The following is a 22,223-nucleotide window of genomic DNA, read 5'->3' on the forward strand; positions in this document are numbered from 1 at the left end:
CATGAGATATAAAATGTACGATAAGTACATCTAAATTTTCCATAAAAAAGGGAACATGAAAAAAAAATGCAAAAGGAAACTTTACATAAAATGTGTTTAAATTTTAATTTTATATGTTTTATACATTTCTCGTAGTTTAGGTGCGAAATATTTGAAGAAATTTTGGAAAATACTGTTATACGACAAACGATTTTCAAGAATGAAAAATGGGCAAGAAAATGTTTATTTCAATGGAAACAAAAGTTCAATCGGTAATGATTGAAAAAAAGGGCACATCATTTAGCGATTAAAGAGGAGAGAAAGGTATCTGAATGAAGCTAAGTATAAATGATGACGTATCGATACTGTAAATATTGATGATATGTTTTTACTAATTGATTTCCTTTTATTTAGGGACAAGAGATCGTGTAGCGGGATACTTACAATAGCATAGAGACAACAACAGTACAAGAATGAAGACCTCGTGGATGATTTGCTCAACACGGTCGTACCATCAAACATCCGTAATAAGTTTTATATCAAAGAAAAAAAGTTCACCTTACTCTCTAGTTTATAATCTCAGGTCTATGCATTAGATTGAATTATTTTAAAATTATAGAAAAAAGGAGAGATGTAGTATCGTACTGTTAAGAGTAGGCCATGGATGTTGAGAGTGACATAAGAGGTTTGGAATAAAAGATTGTTATTTAGAACACCATTGAAATCAGACGTGTTTTGGTGTCTCTACAGTGGCTACCTCCAAGCTATGTTGAAGAAATACAAGCAGTATTGCATGATATACTTCAGATGGTAAAAACACCAACTTTATCAATTTTGATCATGGTACAATCTTCTACAATATTCTTCGCTATTACATCAAGTAGTGTTTTTGACATTCTGGGTCCAATTGAACGCGATCATCAATTTTCCTGAACCAAACAGTAGATGATGTGCTGTTGCTCATATGTTTGAGCTGAAAATCCCATATTAACTTTAATTCAAATGCGCCAGCTCATGGAACGACCAAATGAGCTGAATTTTTCAGAATTTTCCATGGACCTATGCACGAGTTCACTATTTGACGTTTGAGCGGTGCCGTGTTATATACGTGACCATGACAACGAGTGAATTCGGCACCGCTCAAACGTCAAATTAGTGAACTCGTGCATCGGTCCATAGAGCAATGCACGAGTTCACTAGTTTGACGTTTGAGCGGTGCCGAATTCACTCGTTGCCATGGTCACGTAAATAACATGGCACCGCTCAAACATCAAATAGTTAACTCGTGCATAGGTCCATACATACATGTTTAGTGTTCATTTCGGTACAACTTGCTTAAGTGGTGCATATTACCCCAGGTGCCCCTATCAAATAATCTCAACCATATTTAATCATCTTGATTACAAATTCAGTCGCAGGAGTAAAACAGATTTCCTTCCATTTTCAGCCACAGGGAGCAGCTACTGTCAAAGTAATATTTTCAAAACAAGCTTTTATAAAATTCCGCACCACAGCAACGTGCCTTCTCTTGCGAGTGTTTTTCTGTTCTTTCGGAATAATCCCGTATTTCCTATTTGGAAAAAAGTGCTAACTTTTACAACCGTTCCGGGTAAGCATAGCGCTCATTCAAAATGCCATACGCTCGTAAGAAAATGCACAGTGGCGATACGCACTTGCGTCGCCGGTGGCGCTTGAGAAGCCGTAAGAGGGACCTGGATCTTATCGATAAGGATCTGCAGACCGGTTCGGACCAGCTCCTGAACCAGGACGTCGATTTGGAAAAACCGGGATTCGCTCAGTTCTACTGCATCCACTGTGCCACCTACTACATCAACGATCGGGCTCTGCAGGATCACTTCCGGACCAAGGTTCACAAACGGCGACTGAAGGCTCTGGAAGTAGAACCGTACACGGTTGAGGATTCGTTGCGCGCCGCTGGCCAGGGAAGTTTTGTCCAACCGCAGAAGCGGAAGATGGAGACGCAACCTTCGAAGCAGGAGTACGCGGAGGGGAAACGAGTGAAGGTCGATGTGGTGATCGAGGAGGAAAAACCGGCCAAGCAGAATCTGTCCAAGGCGCCGAAATACGACGGGAAGTTTAAGCAGTTGTTGGATGGTTTGAAGGCACCGGCCACTTGATTAATATAAGCTTGATTTCGGTTCAGGTATGTTAGTTTTAATAATCATTTCTTTTTCTGTATATTACAAAAGTGCTTACAAAAAGCATCGCAAAACAGTTAAACGGGGGACAATTCCCAATTGCTTCCATTGGTAGGACTAAAAGAAAGCACAACGTTGACAATGGTGACTAACGATGATGATGATGGTGACCCTCTTAGAGCTTGTCCATGAAGTGGGGCTGGCCGTTGGAATTCCTCCGCAGGGTGAGGATGTCGCAGCCGGTTTCCGTGACCAGCAGCGTCTGTTCGAATTGGGCCGAGAAGAGGCCGTCGGCGGTGACGGCGGTCCAGTCGTCCGGCCAGGACACGTCCCGCCACGATCCCTCCGAAATCATCGGCTCGATGGTGAAGCAGTGGCCCGGTTTCATCACGCCGACGGCGTTGTTTTCTGTGGGTGGGAAAGTGGGAAGATTTTAATTAGTCGGGCTAGCGTATGTATCGTCATGAAACAAACTAAGACGGACTTGAGTCTTTTAGGAATTACACTCATAATTCTTCTTTGATTTGTTTCACGGGTACTGCCAAAGTTTGTTTTCATGAACCAACTCCAAGACTATCCAAGAACTTGTTGCAAAATTCATCTTGTTCATTTTGATACATCATTAGACATTACTCTTGGATATTCTGGAAATTCTATTAATTACTCGATAAATTCCGTTAAGAATTCTTTTTCTGAGAAATTTTTCTCTGCAGATTACTAATGAAATGCATTGAGAATTGATTCAAAAGTTCTTCTGAGAACAACTGTAAAAATTATTTTAGAGTTTCTTCAGTACAAACAGTAATAAATTTTAATGAATATTGGAAAAAAGATGGACAAAATCTTTCAGCGACTGACTGTCTTAAAAATAAAAGTTTTAGAGACCTCACGCCTGAAAAAAAACAGTCCCGCGAGAGTCCAAACAGGAAACAGGGGAATGGGTCCCTTAAAGAGGGAAAATCGCATAATTGAGATGAGAGCATGTAGCTCCATACCTGAACCACAAGTCCAGAAGAACAGAATGTTCTGAAGTTTTATTTAACAAGTGTTACCCATTCTCGTCCCATCCCCCATACTCACTAGCATAATGTGGCACATTGGGGGCAGTGTGGAACAGTCTATGGATGCCGTGTCCGCAGTAGCTCTTCACCACGCTGAATCCATGAGCATGCACATGCTTCTGAATAACGTTTCCAATTTCGCGATACCGCTCGCCAGGCCTAAAATCAAAAACCAAGACAATTAACATTCAAATCTCAACCCCAAGCCCTCACCAAACCCTTACTTCACAATGGCAATCGCCTTCATCAGCGCCTCATGGGTGACCTGCACCAGCTTCTTGTGCTGCTCCTTGACGTTTCCGACGAAGAACGTTTCATTCAAATCCCCGTGGAAGCCTCGGTGATAAACGGTCACATCGACGTTGCAGAGGTCCCCGTCCTCGAGCGGACGCATATCCGGAATGCCGTGGCAAATCACCTCGTTTACCGACGTGCAGCACGACTTCGGGAAGTTGTAGTAGTTCAGCGGACTGGGATAGCATTCTCGCTCGATACAGGCTTCGTGAACGATCCGATCGATTTCGTCGGTGGTCACTCCGACATCGCAGACGCGCGCAGCCTCGTCCAGCACTTCCCGCCCCAGACGGCACGCAACACGCATTCCTTCCTTCTCCTCGTCGTCCAAGATTTTGATCGTGGTGTTTCCGCGCAGCGATTCTTCCGACTTGGAACGGCCCTCCTTGTGGTCGGCATAATCCGGACGGGGAATCCTCTCCGGGACCGGTCTCTTCTCCGACTGCGGGAAGGGACGCAACTTTCCGGTGAATGTATAGTAAGGCCACGGATTGTACACATTCTTGTCCTCCTTGCCCTCTGAAAAAAGCACGGATACAACGAGAAAAAAACGGGGTGTTAATTAGATTATATCAATTCGAACTCGATCAAAAAATGAACAACTCAGATATCAGGTATCAGAAGGCCTACTTCAAAGACACGTTCCCCAAAGGGTGTTAAGATTGTTGGCTTCACCGATGACATCACCCTGGTGAAATGAATAATTGTATCGAAATGAGCTATCAGTTCGATGCTCTAGACAAATTTTCCGAACACCAAATCGAAGCAGCCTCTAGTCCAGGCTCTTTAATTCAAGTGAGGAAGCAAAGAGTGCCGCCTATCGTGGTCAGTTGTTCCGAATTTGGGGGATTTAGGCAGGAGATCTTAAACTCCATCATGGGAATCAAGGTTTCCTTCCAAATAGCAAAGAAAGGAGACTGTCGCGTTTTGCCGGAAACTCTTAAAGATCGCGAACTTCTTCTCAGACATCTTGAAGAGAAGAAGCACAATTTTTTTACTTATGACGACAAAACTGAACGTTTGTTCAAAGTTGTCTTGAAAGGTCTCTCAAGTGACTATAAATCACCTGAAGAGATCAAAAATGGAATAAATGATTTACTTGGATTTTCCCCAGTCCAAGTAATCATTATGAAAAAGAGAACCCAATCTGGCATTGGTCGGAAAGGGCTTTCTCAAGAATTTTATTTAGTTCATTCCGGCGGTAAAATGAATTGTGTTCGAAAAAACACTCTAGTAGTAGATTTTAGCGTTCTACCAGTGCGACCTGATGTCGCAACAGTCGAGCAATTTCTGGAGAACGCAATCAAGCTAAATCTCGCGGATGTTAAGTGTATTCAATTACACAATACCCGCAATTGTGTTTACATCCAGATGAAGGATCACGACACTGCATTGCAATATGAAAACACACACAACATTAAACGTGTTTTTATGTGCAATGATAAGCCGTTCAAGATCCCCGTTTATTTGGATAGTGAGGCGGTAACAGTTCGTGTGTGTGATTTACCTCCTTCCATGCTCCACGCAACAGTCGGGGAACACATGATAAGGTATGGCGATGTCATCTCCATCCAGAACAAGCGATGGAAGAACTACTTTCCTGGCATTTACAACGGTGTGCGAGTGCTACAGATGAGGCTGAAGCAATTCATTCCGTCGTTCATAACGATCAACAACGAAATTGCTACTGTTCGCCATCCTAACCAAATTATGACGTGTAGGTGGTGCTCCAAACCTGCGCATCCTGGACAAAAATGTTTAGAAGAAAATGCTTCTAAAAACATAAGCATTTCATTAACCCCAACCACATCATCGTCAAACGAACATAAATTCAGCGACGCTGATTTTCCCCCAATCAACAACAAACAATCGACCGAGCAATCTACCAAATCAGTACCACCTAGAGACAAACGAGCGCCTGTTGAAAACGAACCTTGCACAAAAATCGTACCTACGGACCAAGAACAGCAGTTGAACTCGGTCAACAATGACGACGACGACGATGTGAACGACGACAGTTCATCCTCTCCATACGAGTGCGGCGATAGCAATGTGATGGATTTTACTAAGGTGGCGCAGATGATTGATGCGTGCCACTAGTTCTCTCTTTCATTCTCCCGCTGTTCTTATTCAGCGCAAATAGTGACGTCACTAAATCCAGTAGTAAAATCCATCACATTGCGGCGATAGTACCTACAAGCGGAGGCTGTCAACTAAGCGAGGGAAGGAGAAGAAAAGCTATTCAAGGATTGCAGGGTGATTGCGATTCCAATACCTCTGTAAATATTAACAAAAAAAATAAGCTATTCGGCCCCGTAAAGCCTACGCGCGTTTGGGCCTGCCAAATAAATAGAATTGAAAAAAAGTCCAATTATTGGTCTTGCCCTTCGCGCAATAGTCATTGAGGCTCGTGCCAGGCAGATGAAAGATAATATCCGTTACGATAACGGTCGTTTCCGGAATTTGCCTGGTAGAGTATCGAACAATGCTCATTTTTCAGTTAACGATCGCTTGATCATGAATCATACCCATCAGGAAGATCATAATCATGCTCATTCACAAACTAATTTTAATCCGTCGGGTAGCCGTTCGAATCTTTCAATTTCGAATGTATCTACCCACGGAAAATCCTTTGCCGATATCGTAGTTTATCGATGTTTAAATCAAATGAAAAAAAACCCTACCGCCACAGGTAACTCCGCTTCTTCGTCTACCAAAAATTCTAATGGGAAATCATCAGATAATGTACCCACTTCAAGTGACATGTCTACCTCAGATTTTAATTTTCTAACTGAACAATTGAATCTAATGATTGATGCAATGTTCAAAGCCCCCACTATGACTGAAGCAGTCCAAGTTGGTGTGAAATTTACAAATCAAATTGTTATTGGATTACGTTTCTCTAATGGATCCAAATTTTAATTTAAATATTTCAAATTGGAATGCTCGTTCTCTGAATGGTAAAGAGTACGAGCTGTTTAATTTTCTTACGGTTAATAACGTGCATATAGCAGTTATGACCGAAACGTATTTAAAACCTGGATCTAAACTCAAAAGAGATCCTAACTTTTTTGTTTATCGTAATGATCGACTTGATGGGGCATGTGGGGGAGTTGCAATCATCATTCATACACGGGAAAAAAATCTGTGGTAATAATTACTATTGTAGCTGACTACGCCCATTCTTGAAACTACCATGTAATTTTAGACTTATTTACTATGTTTACGGTACATCCCACCATATAACTGGTACATTTGACAGAAATAATTTACAACAATCTGATTTCGACTACAAACATGGTAAAATCAAGCGCATTTCTGGTCTGCTGAAAATTGCCGGTGCGAGCGCTTAAGTTAACCCCCTAAAATAGTAGTTCTTACCGCACAATTTTTTGCGTGTAGCGTATAAAACATCAACTGTTTTCGTCATTTGAAACTAAAGTTTTTGAAACATTAGGTGTTTCTGTTGAAACACAGTTTGGTAAATATACTTTCATAGCTGCCTATTTGCCTTTTCAATGCTCTGGACAGCAAATTAATTTGCTCAAAACTGACTTGCGAAAATTGACTCGCTATAAATAAAAACTATTTGTCATTGGTGACTTTAATGCCAAACATCGGTCATGGAATAATTCTCAAAGTAATTCCAACGGCAGAATTTTATTTGATGAGTGCTCTTCAGGATATTTCTCAATTCAATACCCTGATAACCCTACATGTTTTTCCTCTTCTAGAAACCCATCTACGATTGACTTGGTCTTAACCGACTCTAGTCATCTTTGTAGCCAACTGATTACTCATGCTGATTTTGATTCTGATCATGTCCCTGTTACATTTCAAATATCCCAAGAAGCGATTCTCAATCCTATCAGCTCCACTTTCAATTATTTTCGAGCTGACTGGAATATATATGAAACATTTATTGACTCTAATCTTGATGTTAATATTCCCTTACAAACAAAACTTGATATTGACAATGCTCTTGAAACTTTAACAAATTCCATTGCTGAAGCCAGAAGCATTGCAATTCCAAAATGTTTTTTTTTTCGGTAGCGATAGGGGTAGTACTGGCACTCTTAATCTGCCCTAAGCTCCTTCCCAGCATTTGCTTTTATAAGCCTCTATTGCGCTCATCACACAGACGTTCCTAAGCAATGTTGCTCAAATGGTCACTGTGTACCCTAGCAGCAATCAGCCCTTACCGTAGTTTTGCAGTCTAGTACTTTAGACTACTATCAAACTATGATAAGGCCTGAAATGCTACTAGAGTGGTTAAAGTGAAGAACGAAATAGTTTTATTAAAAGGTCCTCATTCCCCATTTCATTTCATCACTCACTATCGTCACTTTTATTTTCGACACTATCACGTTTATCACTGATTATCACTCATCAACTTTCGTAATACACTTCAGATATACTTTCCATTGTATCACTTTTCACATCACACCATTTTCATATAAATTTATTGTTATTAGCATTTACCATCTGTTAGTATTACTAAGTAATTAAAAGATATTCAATTTAAATGTTTCATTTTTTTGTTGCTGTAGAGTCATTACTATTCAAACTACAATTTAGCACTATCAACAAAGTTACAGTAAAACAAAATCACTCCGATCCATTTTTCTGCACTCGCTGTCATTATTAACACTTTTATCATTCATGTTCGAAGAACTAGGCAATAATGTTTATATTCAGAGAAATGATTGCAAAATGTATTATAGCCTTTATAAAATTAGTAGAGTTCACATCATTATACATCATCATTATTATATTTCTAACAAAACTATCAGAATCACTTCCAATTTCATTTTCAAATTTTCATTCACCATAGATTTTATTATAAACACACTATTAGCACCAACACAATCACTAAACTTAATAACAACAAGTGTTACGCGCAGTTCCACCAAACACCCATTCTTATGTTGCATTATAAAACGATTGATCACACGTTAGCTTCGAAACTTAACAACCATTACTGATTTGTACAAAGGATGCTACAGCTCGTGGTAAACGAACTGAACCATCAACAACCAGCACTGGTTTATAAGTAACTAATGAGCCCTGGCGGTCCCTCCGTTCGAAGAGGACCTGATAATATGCCGAAACATATTAACAGATCCTCCGCCTGAATGCAGCCGTTTCATGATAAATCATGAACCGTTAGAGGTGTGCCAAAGTATTGGGAAGGTGATATGTTTCACAGGCGGGTATTATTATGGTGCACCTTCTACTTTGGCACCGTCAAACCCTGTGATCGTGGCCAGGGAACTTTAACAAATTCCATTGCTGAAGCCAGGAGCATTGCAATTCCAAAATGTGAAGTAAAATTTGAATCCGTGATTATAGACGATGATCTTAAACTCTTGATCCGTCTTACGGTGCGGCCATAGTAACGCGTCCGCGTCCGCGAACGCGATGCGATCAAAGGATTTCCTGTTGTTGATATTCTGCTTTGCGGGCTCGCACACGCGCACGCATCGCTCGACGCGTTTACTATGGCAGCGCCCTTAAAAACGTGAGGAGAAGGCAATTTCAACGCACTCGTGATCCTGCTATGAAAATTATATGGCTGGATTTGCAGAAAGAAATCAAGAAACGTTTTGCTCAATTAAGAAACAAAAATTTTGAAAATAAGATTTCTCAATTGGACCCTAGCTCTAAGCCCTTTTGGAAATTATCTAAAATTTTGAAAAAACCTCAGAAGCCAATACCGGCATTGAAAGAGGAAAACAAATTATTACTAACTAATTGTGAAAAAGCTCAAAAACTTGCTATGCAGTTTGAAAGTGCGCACAATTTTAATTTAGGACTTACTAGTCCAATTAAAAATCAAGTTACTCAGGACTTCGAAAATATTCTCAATCAAGAGAACGTTTTCGAAAATGCCTGGGAGACTGATTTGGAAGAAGTGAGAACTATTATTAAAAAAATCAAAAATATGAAAGCTCCTGGCGATGATGGAATTTTCTACACAGAAACTTCCAGAAAGTAGCTTATCATTTTTGGTTGATATATTTAACAAATGTTTTCAATTAGCATATTTTCCTGACAAATGGAAAAATGCTAAGGTTGTTCCAATTTTAAAACCAGACAAAAATCCTGCAGAAGCTTCTAGCTATCGTCCAATTAGTTTGCTTTCCTCCATCAGTAAACTTTTTGAAAAGGTTATTTTGAACAGAATGATGGCCCACATCAACGAAAATTCAATTTTTGCCAATGAATAGTTCGGATTCCGCCATGGACATTCGACCACTCATCAACTTTTACGTGTAATAAATTTGATCCGTTCCAACAAATCTGAAGGCTATTCTACTGGTCTTGCTCTTCTAGACATAGAAACAGCATTCGACAGTGTTTGGCATGAAGGTTTGATTGTAAAATTTAAAAACTTTAATTTTCCAACATACATTGTTAGAATAATTCAAAGTTATCTGTCAAATCGTACACTTCAGGTTAATTATCAGAACTCCAGATCTGAAAGACTTCCTGTAAGAGCTGGTGTTCCCCAAGGCAGAATTTTGGGACCAATATTATACAATATTTTCACATCTGACTTACCTGAGTTACCTCAGGGATGTCAAAAATCTTTGTTTGCGGATGACACAGGCCTCTCCGCCAAAGGACGAAGCCTGCGTGTCATCTGTAGTCGATTGCAAAAAAGTTTGGATATTTTTTCTTCATACTTGCAAAAATGGAAGATTTCTCCTAATGCTTCCAAAACTCAACTAATAATATTCCCACATAAACCAAAAGCTCTTTATTTGAAACCTTCAAGTAGACATGTTGTCACGATGAGAGGGGTTCCAATAAATTGGTCAGATGAAGTTAAGTATCTAGGACTCATGCTAGATAAGAATTTAACTTTCAAAAATCACATCTGAAGCTTCCTCCCTGGTATTGTACCAATGAGTTACATAGAATATCCAATGTTGAAACATTGGTACAAATGTCAAATAAAATAATTAATAATTTCAGGCAAAAATCGTTACAATCTTCTATTGCCACGATTAATGCGTTATATGTTTAGGTTAAGTTAGGTTCAGTATATTAAAAACTGTTTTTTTTTTCTCTCTTATAAGCAGGTGTAATCAACTCACCTGTAAAAAATCTGAACTGCTACGGCAAATGAAATGTAATATGTTGTTAACAAAATGTTAATTAAATCTTAAATTTGTTTTACCAAATTAGGATGATAGTGTTGTCCAATAACACAGAACACCTAGATATAAGAAATGAATGTAATGTTTGGAATGATACTAATAAAGAAATTAATTAAAAAAAAATGGAGGAAGTAAAGTTGACAGCAGCGCACTCTATCTCCATAGTTGAGGAATAAATAAAGTCTATGAAACTAGGACTGGCCCGTCACAAGCCTGCGATCTTCTTCTTCTTCTTCTTGGCATCACGTCCTCACTGGGACAGAGCCTGCTTCTCAGCGTAGTGTTCTTATGAGCACTTCTACAGTTATTAACCGATAGCTTTCTTTGCCAAAGTTGCCATTTTTGCATTCGTATATCGTGTGGCAGGTACGATGATACTTTATGCCCAGGGAAGTCAAGGAAATTTCCATTACGAAAAGATCCTAGACCGACCGGGAATCGAACCCAGACACCTTCAGCATGGCTTTGCTTTGTAGCCGTGGACTCCAGACATTATGGGGTCAATTTTTCAAAATATTCTGGGAACAGTATGCTGGATGTGTTTTTTGAATACTCAAAAAAAAAGTGCTTCATTTACCTTTCTAAATTCATGCAAATATTTGTGCATTTAAAAATAAGCCCGGCTTCACGAAATTGTATCTGCGATTTGGCCCGCGGACCTGCCCATCTGGTTTAGAGTGATTCAATGTATGTGCTATTGGCACGACGTGGAAAACATTTGTTTTTAATTTTAACCTTCCTGTTGCATTCGGGTCAATATGACCCGAATCTGACATTTGGGCCTTTGTAACGTTTTAACGGAGCCACCTAGCGCTCTGACATTTTCTGACTTTTCGTTTTTTCATGAAAACTATATAAAAAAATAAATTCTACGACGTTTCTGAACGTTACATTTATGGCATTCAGGTCATTTACAGCCAAACTCCAAAGTTTTTATACTCAAAAGAATCGTCAACTCATTAATTTTACAAATCCGAGCTGGAAACTAAGATTGACCAGGCGACAAGGCTTAGAATCGGCGCCAAACGAATCTAGATTTAGTCATTTTTTGAAGGGCATTCCTTGCACGACAGACGACACGTGAGATTAAACTACAGTCTTAAGTATAAATTTTACTGTTTATGGTAGTTTTACTAAAAAGTCTCATACTTTTAAAATCATGTACGCATATTTATCGATCTACAGCACATTGTAAACAGTTTTCTCCGAATTTTTCAATTGGTAATCTCAGAATAACATATTATGAAAATAATATGTGGAAAATAAAATCGATTTTATTACAGCAGTGTTGCCAATTTTGATGATTGTCAATGTACTTTGATAGGTCTTCTAAGAATAAAACAATTGTGTTATTTTTCATATTAATACTATATTAGGACTTCCGTCAGGACGTACTTTTACACAAAAAATTCTACTCATATCAATTCCCATCAAATTTAAAAAAAATGTCTTTAAAAATATACGGGAAAATTGATTTTATTATATCTGTAAAATTGTTGCTCCAAAAATAACTTGATTTTTTTCCATCAGGCTTCTGATTGATGATGCTTTCGAAGAACAAGCCTTTTTTGAAAATAGAAAATATAAATTATCGAATTTTCCAGCCAATTTCTTACAATCATTGATTTTGATAACCTCAAAAAATCGACCGATCTAATCGTTGTTCCATAATCGTGTGAAATTAAATTATTTTGGAGAATTTTTATTATCACAACATTGTACAATACTAGTCGAACGATGTGCAAAAAAACGATTGAAATTTCATTGATTAATAAGAAAGATACAGCATGCACAAGGTGTCCACTTTATAAAATGAACAGTCCTTATGCATTTTTTGTTTCCAAATAGCTGAATTTGTAGCCCTTTCTGGTCAGAACTGAAACCAATGACACTATCAAATATCCAAGGAAGTCATAATTGCCCGTTGACCGCGGATTAGAACTCGGAGACCAATTTTGCAATTTGCAGTTTCCGTAGAGCCCAGCCGTGCGACATACCAAGTAGTTCTGGACCATATTTTAGCTGTTTGGCGGCCGTATAATACTTTACGGATGTTCTGGAGGTCAGGGTTGTATGGTCAATTTACACTTTTCATAAAGCTATGCCATGTGACATATCAAAATTTGCAGAATTTCGTGAAAAAATACCTAAGGCAATCTAAGCTGTCCTGGGCCATGTTTTAACCACTCGATGGCCATATAATAGGGTCTAGAGCATCTAGAGGTTCCAGAGAATCCGGTAATGTGGCCAATTACTAATATCCGTAGAACACAGCCATGCTACGTATCAAAATTTGCAGAATTTCATGAAAAAAACACCTGAGATAATCTTAGCAGTCCTGGACCATGTTTTGGCCACTCGTTGAAATTTGTCATGAATAAAAGCGCACATGTAAAAGCAATTGCTTTTAACTTTTCATAACAAATTGTGTAATAATAATGTTTTAAAATTGAACAAATTTGAAACAGCCTGTTATTATAACTAGGGAGTCGATGCCGGTTATGGACCCTTTGCGTATTATGGACCGCCTACAGAAAAACATAAAATTAACACTCAAAGCAACATTATTCCTATGAAAATCCACCGGGGGAACTTCGATTACATTGTTAGTCACCAGTTTCAGGCAAAATATTTGGTTTGAGACGCATAAATACAGATATTTGAACAGTTTGATAAATGAAACCACACAAGAGGGTCCATAATTCGCATTTCCAGGTGGGTCCATAATAGGCTCGTCGGCAGCGAGCCGGATTACATGGGAATCAAATGGAGGGTCCATAATACGCAACGTCAAATTTGTAAACAATCCTATTATGGACCCCGGGAGGGTCCATAATAGGCATTCGGACAACAGTTTTTCAAATGCATATTTCGCTGGAAAAATCGAATGATTTTGTATGTTTCATAGACGTACTATGAAGTAAAGACATTGAATTTGTTGTTAGACTCCACAAAACGTATATGCGTCTGAGATATCATTGCGGAAAAGCGTCTAGAATGAATTTCAGCTACTAAGGGGTCCATTACTAGCATTGAAACCCTATTATAACTGATTTTATTTCATCAGAAATTATCCTAAGAATTTCGCCAGGGACTTCGTCCAGGACTCCTCAACACGTCACTCCTGGGATTCTACCAGGAATTCCTCCGGGGATTTCATCAGACATTTCTCCAGGTGTTCAACAACTCACGAATTCTTCAAGGGATTTCTCAAGAATCTCTTCTATGAATTCTCCCAGAGTTACCACCAGGAAAATCTGTACATGACTTATTCAAAAGATTTCTCTACATAATTCTCCAGAGATTTCTCCAGATAATTCTCTATGGATTCCCCAGGAATTTCTCCAGAGATGTCTCCTGGTGTTCCACCAGAAATTTCTCCATAGATTCCTACAAGGATTATTCCAGGGATTCCTGCAGAAAAATCTCTACAGAAGTTTTTTTTTTCAGGGATATATCTACTGATTCCACCAATAAAATATCTACAGCGATTCTTTATGGGATACCTCTAAGGATTCTTCAGGTATTCAAGAAATGGCTCCAGGTGTTCAACAACTCTCGAATGCCTCAAGGGATTCTTCAATAATTTCCTCATGGAATTCTCTCAGAATTACCACCAGGAAATCGTTACATGACTTACTCATAGGATTCCTCCAGATGTTCCCCAGGAATTTCTTCAGGGATTCGTACTTGGCCTTCAAAAATCCTCCGGGGAATTCTAGAAGAGTTCCTCTTAAAATTCCTCCAGCGATTCTTCCATGAATCATGGTGACCAGCGCACCGGAAAATCGGGAAAACCGGGAAAAAGCCGGGAATCACAAATCACCGGGAGAAAACCGGGAAATATACGGGAATATCAATTAACGCCGGGAAAATTTTGCATACTAGTACTTATCGTTTCCACTTTATTGGTATTTTTCAGTGACGGATAATGATTTCCGATATAGAAATTTTACGTTTCAACCTACTTTATTTTGGTCATCTTCAGAAAAAAATTCCGCCGACCGTTCGTCTGTCTCGGCGGTATACCTAATTCTCCGCATAATAGTCTAAACGAAGACTTGTGTTAATTTAGTAATTAATTAGCCAATAAGTGAAAATTAAAAGAAGAAAAATCTTGCGAATAGTGGTTTTTCATGGCATTTCATAATACACAGCATCCTTAGGATAATATTATTTCAATCATTTTTAGGAAGCAGGAAAGGAAAGTTTACCTAACTTTTCAAAAACATTATTTCTATGAATTTGATATTTAAATATAGATATAACATAGCTTATCTTAGGAATTTTGAAAAATATCTTTCCGAATATATTTGGAATATTTAAACCTATGATCATGGTAAAAGATTTGATATTCGCTTCTTGTTTTATAATATAAAACAAAATATTATAAAACTTTAATCCATTCCAGATTTATAACTATCTGTGATTTTGTCAGAAATAATTGCATTGAGAAAAACTTTCTATGTTTTTGAGGCATATAATATATTAAATTAGTTTCGAATGCTTTATTTCTGACCGAATTTCCATGATGATGGACGAAATTTTCGACAATTTATAAACTCTTTTTGAAGTCTACCAAGGCTGTGTGGCTGTTTTGAATTAAAACTATGGTTTATTCTTCAGTTGGCTAGATGTAAGCAGTGGTCAAACTTTTAGTGAAACTAAACATTTTCATAAAAATAATAAATTCCACGCTTAAGTTAAATTTGCCGTTCCCATCAAGAAAAGTAAAATTTCTGCGACAGAATTGACCAAGAAATTTTCTTACTGCAAGCTCAGTTCGAAATAAAATTTCACCTGCAATGAAAAAAAAAAATGTTTTGGGCATTTCTGAAAAGAAATTTAAAAGTCGCGGCAACAAATCTGATTTCCGTTCTTTTATTTACTCTAATAGTAATGCTTTGGTGTATGGCCAAATAAACTCGTACTTGAAGTCGTTTGGAATGGTACAAATTCCCGAAATTAACTTTTTTTTTGCTTATAATGAAACCGGGAATGTTTTTGAAATTCCGGAAAAAAACCGGGAGAAAACCGGGAATTCGAAATTGACTTTTCACTGGCCACCCTGATAAATTCCTGCAGTAATTTCATCACAAATTATCCTAAGATTTTCTCCAAGGATTACATTGAGTAAATCTCTACAAAAATTCCACCAGAAATTTCTCTTTGGATTCCTCCAAGCATAATTCCAGGGATTTATCCATAGAAAATCACTACAGTGACTCTTTCGGGATTCCTTCAAGGATATCCAGGGATTCCAGAGATGCCTCCATGAGTTGTTCAGTAATTAACTTAGATGGTCCTTCAGATGTTCCTGCACGAGTTTCTCCAAAAACTCCTCCAGAGATTTTTCTAGGAAAATCCCTACAGGGTTTCCTGCAGAGATTTTTTCAGTTTATCTTTAGAAATTTCTCGTAGGATTGCTCCAGAAAAATTTCAACATGGTTTCCTATGGAAATTGATCCAGGGATCTGGTAGAAAATCGACTGCATATTTAATGAAATATGATTTTGTCTAAGCAGTCTTTATTATGAAAAAGCCATTGAAAAAATGAAGAATGCGTAGCCAAAAAGCATATTTGATGTTCCAGAAGTTTCTTTAGGAATTTTTCTAGAGATTTTCTCGGGAATACTGCATTAGACTCCTGCAAGAATTTCTCCAGGGATGCTTCCAGGAATTTAACCGGGGATTCCTGTAGGGATTACTCTAGATTTTTTTTTTCTAGAGATACATCTAGGGATTGCTTCATGAATCCCTCTAGGAACTTATCTAGTGATTTATAAAAAAAAACTTCTTGTAGGAATCTCTAAAACATCAAGGAGGAAACCTTGGAGGAATTCCTTTTCTTTTTGATGATATCCGTGGAGGTACTCATGAGCAAATCTCTGTAGGAATTCTTGGAGGAATCCCTGGAACATTTTTAGAGGCCCAGATCGCATCTCTGAAAAAAAAACAAGGGGAATCCCTGGAAGATTACCAGGAAAAAATCTTAGAATATTTCTTGTAGCGAGATTTTCCTGAAGATTTTCCTTCGAGTATTCCTAAAGGAAACTATCGGGAAATTACTATAAGACGTCATAACGTTATTTTTTGTATAATCACTAGTTTCTGGTGGGATTTCCGGATAAAAATCCTGGATGAAATCTCAGGAATAATTCCAAGAGGAATCTCGATAAACCACTGAGGAAAATCTGGAGAAATAGCTGAGATAATCCTTGAAAAAATTAAAAATCTCTGTATCAATTCCTGTAAAAATTACAAGAGAAATCCTTGGACAAAATTCCTGAACGAATTGTTGAAGATATTTCTGGAGCGCTATCGGAACCGGTCTAGAAAATCTGGTAGCGAACATAAGTTCTTCCTGGAGGCAAAAATGCTAGTGGAATCCCAGGAGAAATAGCTGTAGGGATTACGATGGAGATTATCCTGGCGAAATCTCTGGAAGAGCCTCTGAAGATAATTCGAGAGGAATTGTTGAAAGAAATTCTGTCGCTGCTGACCTGGTTGAACTTGTTTGCAAAAATTAGTGGTAGTGGTATGAACTCCGATTGGAGCAGATCTGGAATTCCATTGGTTTCTCGCCTCATGGTCAGATCAAAACCTACAGTGGAGTTGGAGAGATTTGGGAAGCAACTACGATTGGGAGCATTCAAAGAAGGGTTAATCTCCAGACTCATGTACCAGTAGTACAGTGTCATGAATTTTGTTTGAGGATTTCGTTCGATTAGCTTTTCAAAATTATCAATAACTAATGGGTTTAATACCTCACAGCGGATGAGGAACCGGAGCGACAATTCCGCGAAACGATCTGATAATGGAAGGACTCCTGCTAATACTTCTAAACTCATTGTGTGAGTCGAGTTCATACAGCCTACCGCGATTCGAAGACAGCGATACTGGATACGCTCAAGCTGCTTCAGAATGTGTGTTTTCGCGGCGGATTAGAAACAAAAGTTACCGTATTTAAGGACCGAGAGGATTGTTGTGCGGTATAACATTATCAGTTCGTCCGGGTGGGCTCCCCACCATGTTCCGGTTAGTGTACGCATGAAGTTAATTCGTTGTTGGCATTTCTGATACAGATACTTAATGTGCTTTCCCCAAGTGCATTTGGAGTCGAACCAGAACCCTAGATACATATGTGAAAGACCTTGAGTTAGTTCCTTACCCATAATTTGAAGCCCCAGCTTTGCCGGGACATGCTTCCTAGAAAAGACAACCGACTCAGTTTTCTCCGGGGAGAATTCGATACCCAGCTTTAAGGCCCAAGTAGACAAATTGTCTAGAATATCTTGCAGAGGTCTTTGCAAAGCATCCGCCCCTGGTCTTGTTACGAAAACAACGGCATCATCTGCAAGCTGTTTTAGCGAGCAATTTTCCACGAAACAAGCATCAATGTCTCGGACATAGAAATTGTAAAGAAGGAGGCTTAAGCATGAGCCCTGGGGGAGGTCCATGCAACTTATTCGCGAAGTTTTTTAGGTACCGTGAGAAGAGCTCATACGTTTCTCAGACAACAAACTGTACAAATAGTTGTTTTATAATTATGAAAGCCCACAATGGTGGAGTTTGTCTGAAAGGACATTAATGCATAATGAATCAAAAGCTCCCTTAATGTAAAAAAATGATATCATTTGCTCCTTTTGAGCATAGGCCAGTTGGATTTCTGTTGAAAGCAGCGCAAGACAGTCGCTCGTTCCTTTGCCTCTGCGGAAACCAAATTGCGTATCTGAGAGAAAAGGACGGTACGAGTCGTAATCCGACGCGGGTTTTTCGGGCTTTTGGATGGCAATCACTCTCACTTGTCGCCAATCATCCGGAACAATGTTGCCTTAAAGAAACTGGTTGTATAAGTTCAACAAGCGCCTCTTCGCAACATCTGGGAGGTTTTAGAGCAAGTTGAACTTAATCCTATCCATTCCTGGTGCAGAATTGTTACATGAAAGGAGAGCAAGTGAGAATTCTAGCATCGAAAAGGGTCTATAACTTCGTTTTTTTCGGTTGAATTCACGCGAACCTTTCCGTGTACGGGAACGGAATCAGCACACACTTTCTTGGCGAACTGGAAGATCCACCGAGAAGAATGTTCTTTGTCTACATTTACCGCTGTCGCGTTCCGCATTCTTCTCCCGACGGTCCATGATGTTGTCATGGAAGTTTGCCTAGAAAGCCCGTTTACGAAATTGTGCCAACATCCTCGTTTCTTCGCTTTGACGAGGCTACCAAACTTGCGTTCAAGAGATGTATAGCGCTCATAGTTTTCTCGAGAATCGCGTTTCCGGTATTCTTTGAACGCGACGGACTTTTCCCGATACACTGCGGTGCACTCATCATCCCACCAAGGGGTAGGTGGCCGTCTTCGAACTTTCGCTCCCGGTATTGGTCGACGCTGTGCTTCAATAGCACTGTTGATAATTAACTCGGATAAGAACTGATACTCTTCCAACGGAGGTAGAGCATCGACCGACTGCTCGCCATCGGAGATCGCTTCAGCATATTTTCCCCAATCAATAACCTTGGTGAGGTCGTATGCTACGTCGATCTGGCGAGCCTGACATGAATCATTGGAAATTGAATTTTTGGTAGGCAGGTGATCACTACTATGGGGATCTTGAATTACTTTACACGTGCAATCCAATGATGATGAATTCGAACAGATAGAGAGGTCTAAAATACTTGAAGGAGATGAAGGTTTTTATACGTGTTTAAAATAGTCAATTTGAAGTCGTCGCATAGGTCGTATATCAAGGTTGAAAGGTTGTCGTCATACATTGATCCCCAGGCTGTACCGTGTGAATTGAAATCACCTACGATCAACCGTGGGGCTGGAATAGCGCAGCAGATGGCTGTGAGGTCTCTGCGAGCCAACAAATAGTTATAGGTGCTCCAAATTGATGATAGTGATAGATGATTTCGGTTTAGATAGGAAGCTTCTACATATGTAGCTATTTGGAAACCAATACAGATCAATTTCACCTCCCCTATCGTGAAAAACATGCCCTTCCAAAAATGGCCATACCTTGATCTGTTCGGCGCCAATTCTGAGCGGTAAAACCTGGTCAATCACGAATTTTAGACCAGATTCGTATTTTATAAGCTAACGATTCTTTTGAGTATAAAAACATTGAAATTGAGTTGGAATATGCTTGCCAAATCCGGATCAATATGACCCGTAAATGCCTTAAATGTAACTTTTTTTTTTTAATGTTCCTGTTGCTTAACCTTCCTCATAAAAGTATTCCATTAAAAATCTCTGGAGAAATTATTACATGCATTCCTAAAGCATTCCTTGAGGAATCTAACAAGAAAAGTTTCTCTGGAATCTCTAGAAGTATGCACTAGGGTTCACTGCAAGGAAAAGGAAGATTGTAGTGACAGAGACTATTTAGGCTAAAAAAAAACTTCAGATCTTCCATTACAAATAGAGACTTGCTTTAACCCGTATAGGCCTGAGTGAAAGCAAAAATTCTAAAACCCTCACCACTCAGCGAATTCTTAATGGATTCAAATGATTTTTTGTCAGTGTACTGGCACACATATCTATTTTCTATAAGTGGATAGAGGAACTCGGAAATATTCCTGTGGCCGGAGTCATTCGTGTGGATCACTGGGTCAGGTCGGGTGAGTCAAGTCACAGGTAATTTCCGGAATCGGTTATAATGTGGCTACTAAATGATGGAATTTTAAGAAAATCGCATCAGTGTAAACCTTATGAGAAACGATTGAATGGGAGAACTATGAGTTTTGCACAATTCTACAAATGACCATTTTCGGGTCCCGGGACGCCTCAAACTTACGATAAAATGGACAATTTGTATCTGAACATCTGTTTCAAGCTTATGGGAACGCATTTTAATGCACAATTATGTTTGATTTCTACTTTTCGAGAATTGAATCGATTTAGTATCCAACAATTCTATAGCCGGTTCTTCCGGACATTACGTCCGTATGGCCACATCCGGTATATTTTAAACGGTACTTAACTCTTCATATATAATGTTCAATATCAGATCTTAATGATTTATGCAAATTAAAACGATTGTCATTGCAAAAAAATAAAGGTAACTTAGCATGTCCCAAAAAATAGCCCTTTTTTACCCGACTTGACCCAGTGACCCACCGGAATAACTCCGGCCACAGAAATATTTCCGAGTTCCTCTGGCCATTTCTAGTGGGCCAGTGAACTGACAAAAACTCATTTGAATCCGTTAAGAATTCTCTGAGCGGTTAGGGTTTCAGTATTTTTGCTGTCACTCAGGCCTATACGGGTTAAATAGAGACCAAATCTTTAAAAAGAGCCTTGCTTCAGCCTTGTAATATCCCACGGACACTACGAAAACTGAAACGGGGTGTTAATTCGATTATATCACATCAAATTCGATCAACAATGGACAACTCACTTGCCAGCAGATGAATCACCTTGTGCCCCTTCCAGGAGCTCTTGAAGCAATCCTGACCGCAAAAGTACGATCCCTGGATGCCCATCTTGAGGCACACCGGACACTGGAGGGTGGCCGTGTTCTTGCAGTTTTCCGTCTCGCACTGGTGCTGCATTTTGGATTTGGAGGTCGTTGTCGTCTTTCTCTTTGGTCACCGGTCAACGCACAGAATTCCGGATCGGATACTTTGTACAAAATGTCGACACTACTTCACACACTATGTAGATTCTTTTTATAGACAAGCCGCGATTGCACTTATTTCAGTACCAATTCGATGACACCGGTGCGAAAGGAAGTGTCCGCGCGGAATCGGGAAGTGGGAGCAGCAAAGCGGTAAACCCAACACGCGAGGCAAACTTTTGCGGATTGTTTTGACTTTTCGTCGCGGGGACTCGCGGTTTGACAGCCGCTAATCATTTTTTTTTGTATCTGCAGCAGTGGGAGGGAAAAGTCATCAATGACACTTGCGTGCAAGTTGGTCGGTCATTGAAAAGAGTTTAGGGGTGTCATCATTTTTTTCATAAATTATTCAAACGCATTCTAAAACTTTTAAGAGCTCAAAATATTAGCGCGTTTTCTCAAAAGGACACGCGGCGTACCCTGGAGGAAAGGAACTGTGGGCTTCGTAGCCGTACGGGTAGTGTCACCGAGGCATTTAGCCGCATCGTGCTAAGGAGTGTGGGTTCGATTCCCGCCTCAGGTCGAAAAACTTTTCGAGAGGAATGTTTTCCGACTGTGCCACTGGGCGTTGCATGCTAGTCCGTTGTCTAGTGTGGTGCTTCCTTCAAAGGGCAAATAGCCCACTGGAAGCATTAACGTGTAGTGTCTTTTTTTTTAACAACCGCGGTTCTGCTCACTTTTTACTTTGTTCTTATACACTCAGGCAAATGGACTACCGAAATACATAAGAACCCCTTATGAAAATTCGCCACAAGGAATCGGGTTGAAATTGGGTTGTTTAGTTAAGAAAATTTCTCAGTTTTATGTAGCATGATCGAAAGAGCACATTTTTCTAAGTATAATACAATTTTATTACACTTCAATATCTTAACCTTGATAAATTAATGATTAGAAAAGATTTCTCGCGTAACAATTCAAAAGGGCCAATTCTCAGATCGTTGA

General features: G+C 39.3%; 2 protein-coding genes across 2 annotated transcripts; one reads left to right on the forward strand and one right to left on the reverse strand.

The window, feature by feature from the left end:
- Window positions 1-1,438: 1,438 nt before the first annotated feature.
- Window positions 1,439-2,220, forward strand: LOC5578942 (zinc finger protein 593 homolog). The gene has a single exon (XM_001657181.2). The coding sequence runs from the start codon at window positions 1,611-1,613 to the stop codon at window positions 2,115-2,117; it is 507 nt and encodes a 168-aa protein (XP_001657231.1). The 5' UTR covers window positions 1,439-1,610; the 3' UTR covers window positions 2,118-2,220.
- LOC5578941 (methionine aminopeptidase 1) lies at window positions 2,133-21,485 on the reverse strand. Its single transcript, XM_001657179.2, has 4 exons — window positions 21,063-21,485; window positions 3,424-4,012; window positions 3,219-3,358; window positions 2,133-2,546 (listed from the first exon to the last, which is right to left on the reverse strand). The coding sequence occupies exons 1-4, from the start codon at window positions 21,214-21,216 to the stop codon at window positions 2,314-2,316; spliced, it is 1,116 nt and encodes a 371-aa protein (XP_001657229.1). The 5' UTR covers window positions 21,217-21,485; the 3' UTR covers window positions 2,133-2,313.
- Between the last annotated feature and the right edge of the window lie 738 nt (window positions 21,486-22,223).

This window comes from Aedes aegypti, chromosome 1 (genome assembly GCF_002204515.2).
Source record: "Aedes aegypti strain LVP_AGWG chromosome 1, AaegL5.0 Primary Assembly, whole genome shotgun sequence".
Classification (NCBI taxonomy): domain Eukaryota; kingdom Metazoa; phylum Arthropoda; class Insecta; order Diptera; family Culicidae; genus Aedes; species Aedes aegypti.